Source organism: Sinocyclocheilus rhinocerous, unplaced genomic scaffold, assembly GCF_001515625.1.
Source record: "Sinocyclocheilus rhinocerous isolate Xijiao unplaced genomic scaffold, SAMN03320098_v1.1 scaffold1542, whole genome shotgun sequence".
NCBI lineage: Eukaryota > Metazoa > Chordata > Actinopteri > Cypriniformes > Cyprinidae > Sinocyclocheilus > Sinocyclocheilus rhinocerous.
In genome coordinates this window covers 608,039-627,429 of record NW_015666540.1, presented here as the reverse complement: position 1 = coordinate 627,429, position 19,391 = coordinate 608,039, and the positions used below count along the sequence as shown (strand labels likewise).

The following is a 19,391-nucleotide window of genomic DNA, read 5'->3' as shown; positions in this document are numbered from 1 at the left end:
AAGTTCATTTAGAAAAACGTTTGGAGCATTTTTTTGTTCGTTAAATATAAGTTTTTGTTTTTTAAAGTAACGACCAAGCGGCCAGCGGCAGACAGTGAGCCTATGTTTGATCAATTTAGCCTTCTCAAATCATCACGACTTGCCTAAAATAAAATCTATAGATATAAAACAGTTCAAGCATATAACAATGTTTATACGTTAAACCTAGATAAATGTCGCTATATCCAATAGTTTGCCCATGTGGAAGCTTGAGCGCGCTTTGCAGGACATGGAGGCGCCAGCGCGATCACTTGCATTTTTTTCAGTGGATACGCCGTCATTTTTGCTCATAAAGGTAATTGTGCTTTTATAAAATAAAGAAAACAAACATGATGCTTTCTGCCGTCTGGTCTTGAACAGGAGCACTTCACAAAAATGAACCGAAACTCAGCGAATACATGCCTCACAGACATGATAAATATGTCTATAGAAAGCTTTAAATTACTACTTAACGAAATAAAATAAATCAAAAACTCTTTCATCATAATCATAATTCGTAAAGATGCACTTCTCTCTAAAGGCTCGTCTAATGAAGAGGTGGCGAGTCAGGATCGGCAACTTCATCCTTGCGACACCGACTCAGAAAACACTATTTATTAGTAAATAATTCAAATATCTCCTTCCTCTTTCCCCCTGACACATTTACGGTAATTACTTTTGCCGATGCTTTGCGGCGAGCTTAAGCCTAGTGCATGCATTTGAACGCAGAACTCTTCAGTTGCGCTGACTGCACGCACCATACATGCTGCTGCTGGCGGGACAATAAACACTGTAGAGCCGCTCTTGATAGTCGCGGTAGCACGGTCTCGTGTTGTTTCCACCAGCGCGGCAATTTTTTCCATCACTAATTGATGGATCATGGATGTCAAAAATATAAAAATAAGGAGAAGCCTCAAACAGGCCCGAGACCCGGCCCGCGTCTGAACTGTGACGTAAAAATTGGCCCGAAGCCCGGCCCGAAGGGGCGTAAAAAAGTCGGGGCCCATCGGGCCTGTTTAAGCATCGGGTAAGCATAGGCACCTATTTATGTTTCTGCCCACACTCTGTTCCACTCCAAACCAAATATAAAACATTTTATTTATCATTGTTTCCATGAGCAAATGATAACGGGCTAGGTTGTGCAACAACTGTGCCTGCAATATTTTAACATTCCCATTTTTACAGCCTAATTAAATAAAAATTATACATATTTTTTCTCCGTTCGATATTGTGCTTGAATTCATTAGGCTACACAAAATATATTATTCTGTGTCTCGCGAAGAGAAACGCACAGACTACAAATACACAACTAAACAAAGCATTCTTTTAATGAGCTTTGCCGCAACTCGTTCACTTGCTGATATACATAAAATAATTCAATAAATACCTATTTAGAATAGGCACTTAATTCAAATAACTATTAGGCTAAATAATAAAATAAATAACGAGAATTCACTGACCAAAATCAGCTTGAAAATGCTAACAAAGATGGATCCGTAATTGGTACGTACTCTGTTATTTCATCAGTCAGTCATGGAAGTCTGGTGGTTGATGGGCTTCTGGCAACATTTATTTCAGGAGAGAAGACAATTTTATAGATTTGAGTGCACAGGTTTGAGCGTGCACATCCGAGTGAGAGAGAGCGCGTGTTCTGTTTTGTGCATTATATACTGTTAGATGTGTTTTGTCCGCATTTCATATGCTGTATAATTATGTCACTAGGCAACAAAGATACATTAACAAAAAAACAAAAACAATCTTTTAGAAGGGCCTCACTGATTAATTTTGCCTGGGGTCCCCAGGTACGCCTCTGCCTGTAGGTAATTGAAACGGTTCAGATGAATATCAAAGCATTGATTCCGTTGAGCATTAATGAATGTTAAGTCGAATCCACTGTGACCGAGAAGTGCAAAGCAAATCACAATTCACAAGTTTTCTGACTTGTTATAATGTTTTCTGAATTGTTGTTGTGCTTTCTGAATTGTTATTTTGTTTTTTAGACTTGCATTTGCGTTTGTAATTTGTTATTTTGTTTTCAGAATTGTGATTTGCTTTGCACTTCTCGGCCACCGTACGAATCGCTGTCTAGTCCAAGAAGCTACAGAAGGAGCTGCTTAACTTAGCTTTGCTTTACAGCTGCTTCTGGTTCGAAATGCCCATGAAGGAAAAGAGATTATTGGATTATTATTTGACCCCCATGTGGGAGATAACTTGAAGGCATCTTTTTTTTTTTAAGTAGTTAATTGATTCAGTCATTCACTTGTATTTAACGGAATTAAGTACATGTGCAGCATCATTTGAACGCTCCATTCTGGAATGCAAATGGAATGTGCTATTATGACGTAGCAATAGTGACATCACTTGATGCAATGCAGGAAAATGTATAAAAAGCCAGCAGCTGGACAAAATAGTACACACCGCCCGTTGCTACTACCGATTGGAGGGTTTAGTGAGGTCCTCGGATCGGCCCCGCCGGGGCTCCTCGCGGGCCCTGGCGGAGCGCCGAGAAGACGATCAAACTTGACTATCGGGAGGAAGTAAAAGTCGTAACAAGGTTTCCGTAGGTGAACCTGCGGAAGGATCATTATTGTGTCAGCCCGGCAAAGGCGAGAGGTCTCTCTGAGACGGGGTGCGGAGGCCTCCGCCCACGGAAAGAAAAAAAATATCGTAACAAAACGAGGGCGCGAATGGAAGGATCATTACACGAGACGTCCCTTCGGCGACCCCGCCCCGACGCAGCCGCCCCCGACGGGTACCCTGCAGGCCCGGCGCCCTGCCGGGACCGTGGGTTCAAAGTTGCTAGTAGTACAAAACTGTCATTTGGGTCAGATGATAAAATGAATAGAGACTTACTTGTATTGGTCTGGGATCCCTGCCGATTATTAGGGGTTCAAGCACGTAGTGCTGAAACCCTATTGTAATTGTTATTATTATTATTTGCTTAACCACTTTAAATTAGCTTTTTGGTTGCTTTTAGTCAGAAAACGTAAAGAAAACGACACACATACAGCAAGATAATATAATTTCACTTACCTGGCCTATCACTTAAAGCAAACATCCATCCCTTCTTAAAAGTCTGTGATAAAAAGAGAGCTGCCTGTTGCGCCATTTAATTAAGCCGACTGCTGCAGCCTATATCCAGCTTAGGCTGTTTTCCCTTTCTTTTTAAATCTGTATATATACTGTTTGAATGACAGCTTGGTAAATCTGTTGGCAATCAAATATTCAATATCGCTACTCATCATAAGTACTTAGTACATTATCAGTGCAGCGGCAGACGTTCAAACTAATATCACGTCTGTGAAATTACAAACAAAATATACACATTCTGAGACATGAACTGAAATGAGTTGTGAATTGTATTAACATTAAATCGTCCTCCTCCCATTTTCACCTCAAAATCATGGGGAAGCTGTGCCTCCCCTGCCTCCCCCGACGAGCCGCCACTGTGTCATGTCTGCTTAATGTTAATTGCTGATTTGATTTCAACAACTTATACTTATGAACTTGGTTTGGAGTTAAAATTTTGACTTTTTGAAATGTTCATACTTCCGTTTTTGTTTTTGTTTTTTGTTTGGTTGGTAGCTCATGAGGTTGATCTACAGAGGTCAAGATCACAGGTTACAGGTTTTTTTTTTTTTTTTTCAAGTGTACGGTTACAGGTTAACAATTTCTTTACATATTTCTAGGTTGTTTTTCTCCCTAAATCAAAGTTTATATTTTTGACGTGATTGTTATAATTTCAAATTTATTTGAACATTTTATTGGTGATCTCACTGAACATCAGTCACCACTGACACAGCAGTATCAAGGTTCTGATGTAGGTTGTCTTGCTGAAAGGTTGTCTTGCTGTATATATTGGACTTTGATAGGAAGGTGATTATGGAGTCTATGGAGTTTTATTTATATCTGATCATGGAGTTTACAAAAACAACAGTTTTGTGTGAAGAGCAGCATCACTAGTTGGTTCATTTCGAGTCCTAGATGAAGAAGAGTCCTAGATGAAGAAAGTAATAACATTATGCTTTTTTCAGTAACCACCTGGATTTAATCATAAACATTTTTGATTAACTAAAAGGAATAGGCTGATTGGAGTGCAATTTTTACTAAATATATTTTTCTTCAATATTTAATTCATTATAAAAATAATATAGTATGTATTGTACTATATAATATGTTTAATATATTACAGGGCTCTACGCTTACTTTTCTTTTAACTTAAAAAATTTAGGAGCACGTTCAAAATTTTAGGAGCACCTTCTAAACAATTATCCAAAATTTTATCAAAAAGTAGCCTTCCCATTACGAGGTGATATTTGACTCCTCTAACTTTATTAAAAGTATGTCATCTTCTGTCAAATTCTTAAAAAATATATATTTTATAAGTTTTTTAAAAATTGTAATTAAAACGACAGAATAAGAACAAGTAGAATAAGAAATATAAGTTACCAATCAAATGAAATCAGTATTAACAAAAATAGTTCGTAGAGGTGGAAAATGAAACAAACTGCCAGCAGGTGGCAGTAAGTCACTGATTTTTATTACTGAATCATTCATTCAATTGATTCATTCGAACGGCTGATTCATTCAAAAATGAATGAAGTGACTGTATTTATGAATGGGTAATAATGAATCACTGACTCACTAGATTCGTTTAAAAAAAAACGTTCATTCGAAACACCGCTGTGTTTGAATGGAGACGAGCAGCGACTCCGCTGTGTCTTTGTTTTAAACTATTTTCGACGACGAAATAGAGCAAAATCAGACAATAGTGTTATAGTCAGACAATGAAATGGTCGCACTGTAGAGCCCTGTATTAAGATATAATACATTATTTTAATAGCATAGCAAGTGTTCCCCTCTCATTTCGCTGTCACTGAATAGATACAAAATTAACTATATATCTATCTATATTTCTCCCTCTGCTGGAGAGGCATTGTAACTACACTCATGTGTTGGAGAAATGCAGTAGGCCTCTACATGAGCAAATGTATTAGCAGTTGCTTAAAATAAAATAAAGAACTTTTATACCAAGTAAATATCATCATTAAAGGACAAATCAGTGGTTTATACTATTTAAGATTGACGTAGGTTTGTGAGAACATGATTATGTTCACCGGTTCTTTTCAGTGAGCTTTACATGCAGTACACAAACAGCTGTCATAGCATCTGACATTAGAAACTGCACTTGTAACTACCCTTATAAAAATAACCATAACACCACAGATACTACCAAAATACCAGTTAATTTGTTAATACAGTTATTACTACTACTGGAAAAAAAATTATAAAAATAGTATGTTTTATAATAGGCTACCGAACAACGTTTTATTGTAGTCACAATAACTGTAGTATCTATGGTATTTGGTACAATTTTATGTACCCTGGCCTTCATCTTGTCATTAAACTGCTGTACATGATGTTCTTCATTAAAATAAAAATAAGATAAAATCTACACAATTTTTATTTTTATAATATCATTTTTGTGTATTTTGTCTTTTCGTTAGTGGCACAGATAGTTGTCAAATTACTTGTGTACGTGTTTGTAATTTCCAACATTATTAAAGTACAGCCATTAAACATTATTAAACATTTATTATTTTTTCGTAATTTATAGTATACATCGAAAACTTGCCCAAATATAATTTATTAAATTATGCAAATAGTAAAAAAAATATATAAAATAATTTATATATAAATATTACATGCTCGATCAGCTTTCACTTTTATGTAAAACACTACGATACTGTTTCTTTATCTTTTTCGATATTGTTAAGTCCAAGTTATTTATAAAATAAAATAAAAATCTGTTTGAATGAGACCTTTTCATATTTTGTATATGGAACTTCTGTCATAATAAACAGTGCATAATCATATTTTAAGGTTTTGGAAGCTCTTGTAGTCGAACATTTCTACGTCATGCTGCCGGAAGTTCCGGCGGAGCAGGACGGAAGTAGGTACGTGGCTGCTTCAGCTGATATTCTGCACGATGGCGACAGAGGTTCAGAGCGGCGACCTCAACAGTGCAAATTCAAGCCGGCTCGAAGTTTCTATCGACGGTTTGACTTTGAGCCCGGATTCCGAGGGCGAACAGGAGCAGGCCGAGGTGTCCGCTGGCCAGAGCGCTGGAAACCCTGAGCTGAGCGGCGGTGGGGAGGAGGGCGAACCTGTTAGCAGCGCTACGATCGAGAGGAAATGGGGCTTTTCTTTAGTCGAGCTCTACGGGCTGGCGCTCAGATTCTTTAAAGGTATTTTATGTCACTATTCACACGTACAGACATTGACTGAACACAAACATGCTTTAGCATTGTCATCTCTATGTTACAGATTGATCTTGCAGTGTTGTTTCGATTTAGTTAGGTCGCTGTTTTCTTATTAGAGTCCTGTCTTTTTCACTTATCGGTGTTTGGTGAAAAGTTCTGCTTATACAGGTCTTGTAGTTCACTTCAGTCGCAGTGTTCAGGGTTAAGCACCTCTAGAGGAACTACCCCAACCGGTGACAGCACCACTGTGTGTGTGTGTCATGTGCCTGACTGATGACTTTAAGTCAAAGTGTCTCTATATGAAAGATTGCATAAATATTCAGAATAGACTTGTGAACCACTAGTGCTGTACTCCGTATGTCTCTTTGACAGCAAAACCAGCACTGTAGATTTTGTTCAATAAAATATTTAGTCCTTTCCGTAAGTCTAGTACACCCTCTTAAACAATATGTTTGTGTCCATCAGCTCTATAGTCTAAGTGCTGCTGCTCTCTAATTAATGCACAAATAATGTACCAGTCAAGATGTTTCAGATACCAGCTGAGCATTAATGTGTCCTATGTGTCTAGTTCGTGATGTTCAAAGCATATGTGCACAAAAAAACTCAACACAATTTACAGAAAAATCATGATCATCTTTTCATGGCGTTGACATTAGTGACACTGGCAAATTTGCATTAGATGGCATTCTAAACTGGGACTGGGCTTTGTGAGTTGCTGTAAAACTAATAATTAATTAAATCATAATTTTGAAATAATATAATTATAGAACAAAAACAATCAAAATGAAACATTTGCTAAAAAAAAAAGGTGCATCACGTTGACCATTAACCCACTAATTCAGGGCTTACGTCAAGTAAATATTTAGCATCAGAGTGGTTTGGCTGACAAAAAAGTTTGGAAATCCCTTTTCTAATGTAATGAGAGCCTGTTGCAATTTTGAATCCACATTTTTGCAATGTTTTCCCTCAGAGAAAGATGGGAAAGCCTTCCACCCGACCTATGAGGATAAACTCCGTCTGGTAGCCCTCCATAAGCAAGTGTTGCTGGGGCCTTACAACCCAGATGCTTCCCCTGAGGTGGGATTCTTCGATGTGCTGGGAAATGACCGCAGGTAAGCATTGATTTGATCTTTGACCTTGCTGTGCAGTCACATAAGCAGTTTTTATGTATATATATATTTTTTAGCTCTAGTAAAGTGTTGTCCTTGAGCTCATATATATCATAATGTGTGTGTAAATACAGTGTTTAAATGCTATTCATACTTATCCTATAGATACTATAAAGCTGTTGTTGTGTACACGCTTTTTTTGAATGTGAATTCTTTTTTTTTTAGTCTGAGACGTTTAGGGGTTTTGTTGTGGATATACAGATGGGGATCTGCAATAACAATTGTAACTTTTTCAGAAAGGAATGGGCATCTTTGGGCAACATGGAGAAGGATGAGGCTATGCTGGAGTTTGTAAAGCTGTTGAACAAATGTTGCAGTTTATTTGCACCTTTCATCGCGTCACACAAGATTGAAAAGGAGGAGCAAGAGAGAAAGAGGTCAGACTTGCAGATAAAGATGATTGATTTTTCCTTCTTTATCGATTTTATCTTCTCACTTTGTTAGTGTCACACACTTTTAAATTAGACTTATTTACTGTTTTACCCATTAACCAATTGGATCTCTTTAGATACAGACTTTCAGAGAGGTCCACCATGCCAACATAAAATAAATTTGGGCTCCAGTAAAGAATTGGTCTTCATAAATAAAAACTTGAACAATCTCCGTAAACTCACAGATGTCTCTTATGTTGTGTATGGTGTCTTGTTTTTCCTGAGAAGGAGGGAGGAAGAGGAACGGCGGCGTAGAGAGGAAGAGGAGTGTGAGCGACTGCGGCAGGAGGAGGAGAGACGCAGAGGTGAGGAAGAGGAGAGGCTGAGGAGAGAAGAGGAGGAGAGAAGACAAGTTGAGGAGGAACGACTCCGTGTAGAGCAACAGAAGTGAGTGACACCTGTTGAATTATTCCAGATCTAAAGTAAAACAGGATCGTTTGAAAATGTCTGTTGAAAGACTCAAGGCTGGAATATGCCACATGACTTTTGTCCAGATATTTTTTTTTCAGCATCAGACTGGTTCTGTCCAGTCAGTGGATATTGTCTATTATATACGATATTTTTAATACCAAGTCATTTATAAAATGAAATAAAAAATCAGACCTTTTCATATTTTGTATATGGAATGTCTGTAATAATAAACATTGCATAATAATATTTCAAGGTTTATCCTCATAGGTTGGGTAATATTTTCGTTTTTTTCTGAACGACCTGGTAGTGTGTGAGTCTCAGTTGTTTAGTGTATGATGCCCAGTTTTTCTCTGTAACCATATACAAAATCAACAAGCATATGTTGCCTAGTGTTTTAATATTTGTTCAGATTTTTAAAATTATGTAGTGTATTCAAGCCTTTTGTAGTAGAGCCCAGGGTTGGGCCGATACCAACTTTTTTGGCTTCGGTAAAATGCCAGTCTCTTTGATACTAAATCGATACCTTGGGCAACAAATAAATGGCCTTGAATGACTGATGAAATTAAACTAGGACTGTCAACACTTTCAATAATTTAAAATGAATTTGCAAACTCATGACACGTGAAAATGCGAACGTCTTTAGACCCACCTAGAATAATTTTTCAACCACGTGAAATAGTGGGTGGTTATTTCAGCTGTCATACACATTATTTTTAATGAATATCTAATTAAAAAGGATGAAAAAGCTTGTTGTTTGTACTTGTTTAGTACTGGTACATTATGCAATCCTAGTGAGTTGAGCCTCATGCTTGATTGTGCACAATGAATTTTTCTCACTCTCTCTGGTGTGTTAGGCAGCAGATCATGGCTGCATTGAATGCACAGACAGCGGTGCAGTTCCAGCAGTATGCAGCGCAGCAGTACCCCGACAGTCCCGAGCAGCAGCTCATCCTCATTCGACAGCTGCAGGAGCAGCACTATCAGCAGTACATGCAGCAGCTGTATCAGGTGCAGCTCGCTCAGCAGCAGGTGAGAGCCCATGATTCATTCTCCCAGTCTCACCCATGTCTGCAATGCCTTTGTGATGCATGACTACTTTTTGAAAAACTACAATACTGTTAAAAGATTTCGAGCCGTTACAATTTTTTATTTTTAGAAGAAATAAATAATTTTATTAGGCAAGGATGAATTAAAGTGACAGTAAAAACTTTTTCTATTACTATTTCTATTTCAAATTAATACTGTCCTTCTAATAGTCAAAGAATCCTGAAAAATCACTGTTTCTGACAAAATATTAAGCACCACAACTTTTTTCATTAGTGTTTGCAACTTTACAGATCTTCTTTATGCACCAAGAGCTTGTAACACTCCAAAGAAAAAGGAAAAATTGAGATCGCATCATATGACCCCTTTAATAAGAAATGTTTCTTGAGCAGCAAATTATCAAATATTATAATGATTTCTGAAGGATCATGTGACATTGAAGACTGGAGTGATGGCTGCTGAAAATTCAGCTTTCCCATCACAGGAATAAATTGCATTTTAAAATGTATTAAAATGTAGAACTAAATAATTATAAAATGATATTTCGCAATATTACTGTTTTTACTTCTATGTTAGAGACTTTCTTCAAAAACATTTCTTAGTGTATATGTGCTCAACTTTATTCAATATGGAAAGCTTTTCCTCTCCTTTTTCATAGTTGATAAGCCTGTTCATATTGCTATGCACCATTATGTAATTGTCACATTTTATTATTAAGATTCAGAACAGACCGGTATGCAACCCACCAGTTAATAATGACCGGTATAAAGAACACAACTGCAGTGGTAGGATTTTGCAGGTGATGATAACAATATTGTGCATATTCATTACCGTGATATATCGCATTATGTCTAGTGTGCAGTAACCAAGTAGATTATTGAATGTGTTTTACACACCTGTCATTGAAAGAAAAACTGGTTTTATTGTCATGTAATGGACTTTGACTCACTGATGCAATACATTTTTTATTTCTGTGTACATTTCCCTGGGTGCTGCCGTGTTCATTTAATTCACATCTTGGTCCAGCTTAAAAATTTCCATCTGAGCTTCTAAGCTTGACTAATTGTGTTTTAATTGATCATTGATCAAAGAAGGAGGCTGGTTTTTCCAAGTTCTATAATGTAATTTAGCATAATTCTGGACTGTTTTTTTTTTTTTGTTACAATTGTGTGATGCCAATGTTTTCACTGTTCTCTCCAGGCTGCCCTGCAGAAACAGCAGGAGGATGCTATAGTGCTGTCTACATTAGGGGCCAGTGAGGTGTCAGCGCCTTCTGCTGGAGAGGAGGCTCCCACACTGAACGGCCAGGCAGAGTCCACTACTGACAGCTTAGAACGAGAGCCGGACCTGGAGCCTGCAGACGAGGTCACTGAGAATGGACCCACAGGTGAGTTTGCGTATTTCTACCACTTCATTTACCTGCTGTTAATGTCAACTTAAAATCAAACAAACTAAATTTTCTCTCGGTTTCCCATTGAGAAAAAAAGCCTACTGTACCTGATATATATCCATATTAATCTATCAAATTAAGTTAAATCGAGATCTGAATATAGAGGTTGTGAATTGAAATTAGGGCTACACGGATTGGTTTCTTCTTTAAATTATAAAAAAGTAAAAATATGAATGGTATTATAATGTTATACTAAAACTAAATTTAAAATAATGGGAAAAACCCTTAAGATAACATGTAGAAAGAAAAAAAAAACGCATTTTAAGCACGCAGAATAACATAAGTGGACTTTGAACGATTAATTGCCGCTTTGAACGATTACGTAATTGTGGCATCCATAATTGTAATGGCGATTAGAAATTAGATTAATTGTGCGGCCCTAATTGAAATCAAATCAAGTGAAATCGAGTTGAATTTAAAAAGACACATTCTCTAATATACCATATTCCTGGTTCTCAGACTCTCCCCCTGTAATAGCAGCCCCCTCCATGTGGACCCGGCCACAGATAAAAGACTTTAAAGAGAAGATCCGTCAGGATGTGGACTCTGTGATCACAGTGGGCCGGGGGGAAGTGGTGACCGTCCGGGTTCCCACCCACGAGGAGGGCTCCTATCTCTTCTGGGAGTTTGCCAGTGACTATTATGACATTGGCTTTGGAGTCTTCTTTGAATGGACTGACTCTACTAACGCATCGGTCAGCGTGCATGTCAGCGAGTCTAGTGACGAAGATGAGGATGAAGAAGGTGAGGCACGAATGTGTTGATTCTTTGCTACCATGTTATCGGCTAATACTGGATATTTAATTTCTTCTATTTTTTCATTTAGATTACTTTTCCCATGTAATGCTCACATTTAAATCTCAAATCTCATTTTCATACTGTACATTATAATGTTTCACTTGTAATATTTAAAACAGTTTTTATTTAAACAATTTGTATAGAATTTTAATATCGGTCATAAAATGAAAATAGTGATTTATTGGTATTAAACAGAATTTTAATGTCAGTGCAAATAAATATACACAATTATCAGTTTTCTTTAAAAAGAAAAGCTCAAGCGTTTAGTGCTGTCAAACGATGAATCGCGATTAATCACATCCAAAATAAAAGTTTTTGTTTACATAAAATGTGTGCACTGTGTATATTTATTATGTATATATAAATACACACACATGCATGTATATATTTTTGAAAAATGTTATGATTATATATTTAATATTTATATATAATATAAATTATATGAATATAAATATAGACATGTAAATATTTTCAAAGTATATACTGTGTATGTGTGTTTATTTATAAATGCATAATAAATATACACAGTATAAACAAATTATGAAAACAAAAACTTTTTTGTAGGCGATTAATCGCGATCAATCGTTTGACAGCACTACAAGGGTTTAACTCTTGCAAATGAAATTAAGCCATAAGTATTGTAGTTTTACTGGTGTAGAGTAAAATAATTAATATACTGAAATATGAAAAATAATTTTAGTTGCAGTTGTAAAATATATTCTTGTTTTATTATAATTATATAATCCGAGTCTGCTATTGACCTGAAGATTCGAAGACATCAGAGAATTCAAATGTAAAATAACTTAGGAATTTCATTTGTAGTGTAAATTGTCATTTTTGTATATATTTTGACAAAATAGTTTAGAATTTTAATATCAGCCATTTATTGGATATTGGCCGTAAAATGAAAATAATTACCGGCTTATTGGTAACAGCCAGAATTTTAATATCAATTAATTTTTAAATTGTGGAAATCATAAGGCTACTTTTGATATAAAATTAAATTGATTTAAAGTTTAGGTAGATTGTTTGAATGAAGTTTCTGTTGTTACGTTTTCTGTAAATATGATTTGTAGATTTAAGTCCTGTTCTCTTTCTCTCAGGTGAAGGCCAGTCTGAGGAGGAGAAAGCCAAGAAAGAGGTTGGGAAACCGCAGGTGGATGAGATAGTGCCGGTGTACCGGCGGGACTGTCATGAGGAGGTGTACGCTGGGAGTCACCAATATCCTGGCCGTGGTATATACTTGCTCAAGTTTGACAACTCCTACTCGCTCTGGAGGTCTAAAACCGTCTACTACAGAGTATATTACACCAGATAAGCCTGGAGTCAAGACTGTGGGACAGGAATGTGTGTGTGTATGTTAAGAGATAGATGGAAAGAGAGAGAGAGATCAAAAATAAGGAAATTTATGGGATGTCCACTACTGGGGAAGGGACAAAGAAATTTAACATGAATGAGTGTGTGTTTCGATGTGTATGCAAACTTTATGAGTGTGTCTGTCATGCTGTTTGAGTCCAGGAGGAATGGGCCATGTGCTTGGCACCTCTGTTTTGCACTCTAAAAGATGTACTCTGATTTTGTGCTTGATATTCTAACTTCAGCCTCCATCTTCTAATGTCATCCAAAGAGGTGCAGGATAAATTAGTGTGTCCTAATTAAAACGGCCTACAAACGACATGTTTTCCTCCTATCAGCACACAGAACTGAAGAGCATCGGCGAGTGTGAGATAAAACGAATGGAAAGGACTTTTCTAACAATGCAAAGGTGGATCTGGAGGCCTTTATGAGAAGAGATTTTGCAGCATTTTCTAAACGGGATGGATTGTGTCTAAAACGTTTAATATTTATTCATCTCTGCGGTAGAGTAGGGTCATGTTTGTGTCTCTAATTCTTATAACATTTATCCCATCTCTCCTACGTTCGCTTCTCTGCTTCCACAGAGCCCCAGATTTATTGTCCGTGTTCGTTTTTTGTATTTTCGGTTTGTTTTGCATATGTCGTCAATGCGAGATTTATCAGTATTGACTTTTAATGTGGCACAGCTAGGAGTTTGAAATATTCTTGCCTTTCAGTTTGGTCATTTCTTTGTTGCTTTATGCATGTAGTTACAAACAGCCATGTAAGAACTTCAAACTTAATGTATATTGATTGAACTTTCTACTCGTCACTCTTGTACTTGGTTCTCTATGGCAGAAATAACAAGCATCTCTCATTGTCATTATATTAATAAGGAAGTGTTTGTATAGCTGATTGAGACTAACTATCAAAAGCTGCATTTGAGTTGCTGATTAACTTTTTCTGTTATTTATTGGACTGTTCAGTGCATTGAAGATTATTACAGTGAAGTTCCTGAGGATTTGCAGACTTCTTTTCTTCAAAAATATCTGCTCTAGCCACTCTGGATTCGTCACTGGCTGTATCGTTGAGTGAAATGTGTCGCGTTCATGATTGTATGTCAAAGACGCCTGTGTAATGCAGGTCACTGCTATCCAACTGTGATCAAACATCGTCCATATATACAGATGCAGATGCTGTTACACTGTGTTCACATGATGAATAAAGCAGTGTGTTGGAGAGCTGTGATGATTCCGTGTTCATAGAGACCATCGTGCTAAAGCTGTCCAAAGACTACATTAATGTCACATGCACAGTCGATTGATTACAAAAGTTTCTGTGGTTATTTTTTTCCATGTAATTTTCTTTTTCAATTTTTGTAATGCTGACTTCAGGCCTTTGTATAGTGAAAGTGTAACGTTTGGCATGGTACTAAAAGTACAGCTTTTGGGGAAAAGACAACGAGCAATAGGGTATCTGATCTGAAAATTGTCTTCGTATTTAAAGTGGAAACTCCAGTGATTTTCTGACCATAAAGGCATGAAGAAGTGTTTTTGTATTGGTTTCGCTAGTGTGATCTGATCTGTATGCATTCGAGGATGAGTATCCTGAAGCGCATATTTGATTAAACTTGCGTTCCTCTGTATGTACCTCCTGATTCTTTTCTGATAACCTTCTAGTCATGTGCATGTTTTACATACTCAGACGATGTGTTACAGTACCCGCTCACTAATTCTTGAGAAATGGGGTAAAACATGCTCTACTTGTTTGTGCAACTTTTTTTTAATCGCAACATTTCCACTGAAACTCCTATTACTAAAATATTTTAGCACAAATGTGCCCTTTCACTTAATTATGTAAAAATAAATTTCACTCACATTTTAAAAGCACCTAACCTCACACTGTTTTATATAGATAAAATGTATCTTATTTATTTAATCATATCCATTACACAAATTTTAATTTATTTATTTTTGGCTTGACAATTCAATAGATGGTGCCGTATTTTTATGTCTATTTGACACACTATTTAGAATTTTTTTATGCTGTTGGCCCATATTGACAGATAGGCCTACAGAAAAAGAAAACCACATTTTGTGAAATAAATACATACAATAAGCAGTACATTTCACCCAAATAAAAGTCAGCATCATTAAAAAAAAAAATCCTTGATATCTAAGAATTTTTCCCCAGTACTCATCAATCAGTTCATTTCATTATGTTCATTAATGAATCTGCATTTACAAACAAAGGCTATTATAGTGATAGCTTGGAGCAGTTTGTGACTCATCACTGTAGTGCTGTCAACCACAGGTCATGATTTCTCAATGCAAAAGGAAGTTTCAGCAGGCTCAATGTTAACAGGAAAATGAGCACTATCACTCCCATCCAAAAATGCAGTCTCAGCTGGTTCCATTGCCACAACAAACAATAGTCCACTTCCTTAACAGTTCAGCAGAACACAAAAAACTTATCTGATCCTTCCTGGCTCTTTGGGTTTGTTTTTAAGAGCATACTACACTTGCAGCCACAAGATGGAGCTATAGTGTAGATATGAAACACGGGCATTTCTAAACACCAGCTTTTGTTCCTTTCACAAGCAAAATAGACTGGTTATACATTGACTGTTTATTTTATTTTATTTTTATTTCAACAGGATCTACACCAGTAGATTAAAATAATGAACCGTGAATAGTTTTCTGATTCCAAACGAATTTACTACTGTAAATAAAGTACTTCATACTTAACAAACTACTGTACTATTGAACTGTTGTTCTGAAGTGCTGTAAATGTTAAAGGATATAATTTGTCTGTTTATATCTTGATATTTACCAATTATTTTAGCACTTTTTTTTATTAAAACGTATTTTAACTTATTTTTAAGTCATACCGAACATACTGATTATTGTCTTTAAACACACAGAACATCTTTTCTTTTACATGTATTATTTGTTTGTTTTTTTTCCTTTGAAAATGCTTGAAATTAAAATTTTCTTATGTAATATTTAGAATCAAATCTGTTTAATGTACTTTGTAAGACTGCCAACATTTTTTCTGACATTGAATAAAAAATAAAATAACCATGGTATTTAAAATATAAATACTAATAAAAAGAAACATTACTCAGTATTATTAAAATGCCCTGCAGATACCTGAAAATGCAATAAAAAGCCTCGAAGTCCGTGAGAACCATAGTATCCATCCCGAGTTTTCCACGCAGCAGACGCTAAAGGCAGGTAACCTCTCCCTCACAGCGCTGTGGATTCGCCAATCCACTTCCAGTTCCTACAGGTGGTTGGGAAGCCTCTCCGTGTTTTCCATATACTTTCTCTTCACGTTTTCGGGTCGACTCGCTGCTTTCAAACTCATGTTCCCCGATGCTCCCGAACACCAGCGGCAAAAACGTCCCAAACTGCTTCTGCATCTTTCAAAAAATTATGGCGGGACCTTTTGTAAGCAGACCTTCTTCTCACGGCAACTTCTGGGATACATCGTTTGGATTTTAACTCCCCTCAACCCGATGCTCGTCTCAAATTTAAACACGATTTAAAATGCCGTTCCCCGAGAGAACCGTTGAGCCTGAGCTGGTGAGCAGGTTGAGAGGGAGCGCTGGCTCCGAGAAGAGCTTCACGACGCCGGACGGTCGCAGAGTGCGCAAACCTGTTTTGTTCTCTTCTTTGGAAGAAGTGTGTTGTCATACGCTCACCAGCATCCTACATCAACTGTCCGATCTATCGCGGCATGCCAGTGACATATTCCTGGGAATTGAGACTCAGGCTGTGTTGATCACGCGAAGGACATCAACTATTCAAGTGCGTTTGGAGAGATTACAGCTCACCGTGTACAAGTTTGATCCCAAAACCATTAAAATACGTAAGTTTAAAGGCTCAATCTCGTATTTGTTGCCTACTTTAGTGTTTATACTTTTATGAACAAGTCAATAACAAACATATAGCAGCTCATCAGTTAATAATGAACATAAAACTTGATTCATATCATATACATATGTCGATATTTCAGGATTTGTTAAGCACTGACGCTAAGTATGTTTGTTAATGACTTATTGATGAAAGTTAGAAGCTGTTACGCGATTATTGATTCTGAAGAACACGTATATCTATCTAATAGCAGCCATTGAATGCTAAATGTGAGTTTGAAAGGCTGCACTCAGAATGAACTATGGATTGGGTCCGCAAGACAAAAGGCTGGTGTGAATGTTATGGGACAAGCACATGGTGTTATGTTGGTGTAATGATTTGAGGTGAAGAGAATGCAGTTTTCCTTAAGGTCCGAAGTTCTGTCAGACGTGATAGATCTGCTTTAACGTACGTTACCATCTGCGCCCACCGACACCCCTACAGCAGAAACCCCCTAGTGCATAGATATATAGGTTTATTTTCAAGAAATATGCTTTTATTCAGCAAGAATGCATTAAATGGATCAAAAGTGATAGTAAGGACATTAATAACAATGTTACAAAAGATTTATATTTCAAATACATGTTGTTCTTCAGAGCTTTCTATTCATCAAAGTATCCAGAAAAAAAGTCAAAATATAAAGCAGAACAACTGTTTTTAACATTAATAATAATAAGAAATGCATTGAGCACCAAGTCAGCATATTAGAATGATTTCTGAAGGATCATGTAGGCTAACACTGAAGACAAGAGTATTGATGTTGAAAATTCAGCTTTAAATAAAAAATATATATATATATTTTACATTTCACAATATTGCTGTTTTCAGCAAATAAATGAGCATAACATTTTTCTTCAGAAGCATAAATCTTCCCAAGCCCAAACTTTTGAATGGTAGTGTATATATTCATGGAGAAGTGCAGTATACATGAGCAAACTGACCATTTTGCTCTACTTTTTTTGCTGTTATACAACAGGTTATACCAAGTTATACGGTAACACTTTATTTTAATGTGTCCTTGTTACACGTTACATGTACGTACTATTATAATAACAATTAATTATGCATAATTGCATGCAAGGAAGTAACCCTAAGCCAAACCCTAATCCTAAAACTAACCATATAGTAAGTACATGTAGTTAATTAATATTGTATATATGTATAGTGTAAACTGGTATGTTACCATCCACTGTCTAATAGAAGAGGGTTGTGTTCAGTGGTACTACAAATGCTGCAAATAACACGAGTCACCAGTGAAGGCGAATAAAGGCTCCCACAGGGAGAGCTCTTCTTTGGATGTCCTGCTCTTAAGACAATACCATGTAACAGGATGTATGACTTAAGACAGTCTCATGCCAATCTTAAACATTTTACAATTTGCTGAACTGTTTGAGAATATGTATGAATGCATACAATCTCATTTTAACATTTTTTAATGATCAACTTACACTCCATTAGAGTTAGATTTAGGAGTGGGTTTAGGGGTGGACCTTCATGGTGACATTTTACCTACAGTATGTTTTTGTGCATGTCAGATGGTACAAATTTATATGAAATCACAAACTAGTACTGTAATTACAAATGCTCATGAGGGTTGGAATTGATAGAAGTCATTGTCACTTTGTGTTCAATGAGAATCTTTATTTTATTTAAAATATTGAGTAAATTTATTTTAATATGAATTCTTTTGCCTCATACTTCTTGCAAATTTGAGACAGATGTTTCCAAATGAGTATCAGGTCTTGTGTGAGAATTTGTCACCACACCTATGTTCAGGTTGAATTTTTTGTGTGTGTAAATATAAGGTCGTAGTTTTTAAAAGGCTCTAAATACTGAATTATATGATCTTTTAAGTACACCCCTGATAGGGAAGAGAAAGAAGATGAGTTAATAGCATTAGAAAGGCTTGTTTGCTTTCTCTGCTCCTCAGTTTGTTTATAATGCCAGATTTGGTTAACCTGAATTGATTCATTTCTTGTTCTTTGTGTCTTAATGTCTTGTTTATCCTGCTAATAGTTTCAGATGGGAAGGAGTTAGACTTTGACTCATTACTACTGTTTGTGAGTGCTTAACCATACCAGGGACTGTCATGTTAGGCTGGTTTGTGACTTCAGGTTAATCAGAAATGTGCTATTGTTTTCATATACTTTAGGCCAAAGCTGATATAGGACTGGACCAGCTTTGTAATCCTTATATATTTAAGTAAAACATATGACATTTTAAAGCTGCAGTCCGTAACTTTTGGCGCTCTAGCGGTTAATAAACAGAACTGCGTGCGTTTTGCGGAAGAACATTGTAGCCGGAGCTACTTCTCTCTGTTTATGTCTATGGCGAATCACGCAGGTACTGGGCTACTCCGCAGTGGTACCTACCCGAACCAGTCTAAATACTCTGAATATAAACACTTATTATAGGTGTACCGTAGTGATTCAGGACAAGCCAAAAACACAGTTTGGAAAATGGATTCATGGTGTAATCGCTTATTAGATACATTTAGTAAATTTTGAACACAAAAAAGTTACGGACTGCAGCTTTAAATGAAGGACATTTTTTTG

The 19,391-nt window shown here is 36.4% G+C and overlaps 2 protein-coding genes across 4 annotated transcripts in view; both read left to right on the top strand.

The window, feature by feature from the left end:
* The first annotated feature begins 5,934 nt into the window (after positions 1–5,934).
* Positions 5,935–14,467, top strand: LOC107732644 (Golgi resident protein GCP60-like). 3 transcript variants are annotated; one of them, XM_016544046.1, is made up of 8 exons: positions 5,935–6,266; positions 7,252–7,393; positions 7,687–7,827; positions 8,110–8,268; positions 9,147–9,321; positions 10,537–10,723; positions 11,267–11,530; positions 12,688–14,467. In XM_016544046.1, exons 1-8 carry the CDS (start codon positions 6,008–6,010, stop codon positions 12,900–12,902), a joined length of 1,542 nt encoding a protein of 513 aa, XP_016399532.1. In that variant the 5' UTR covers positions 5,935–6,007; the 3' UTR covers positions 12,903–14,467. The 3 variants fall into 3 exon arrangements, with proteins under 3 accessions (XP_016399532.1, XP_016399531.1, XP_016399530.1); XM_016544045.1 differs by having other exon boundaries at positions 11,264–11,530; XM_016544044.1 differs by having other exon boundaries at positions 11,246–11,530.
* A 1,711-nt stretch (positions 14,468–16,178) lies between these two features.
* Positions 16,179–19,391, top strand: part of LOC107732633 (NHS-like protein 1) — a 117,202-nt gene continuing 113,989 nt past the window's right edge. The window contains exon 1 of the mRNA XM_016544030.1: positions 16,179–16,792. Within this exon, the coding sequence (XP_016399516.1) occupies positions 16,471–16,792 (322 nt within the window). The 5' untranslated portion in view covers positions 16,179–16,470. The remainder of the gene's footprint in view (positions 16,793–19,391) is intronic.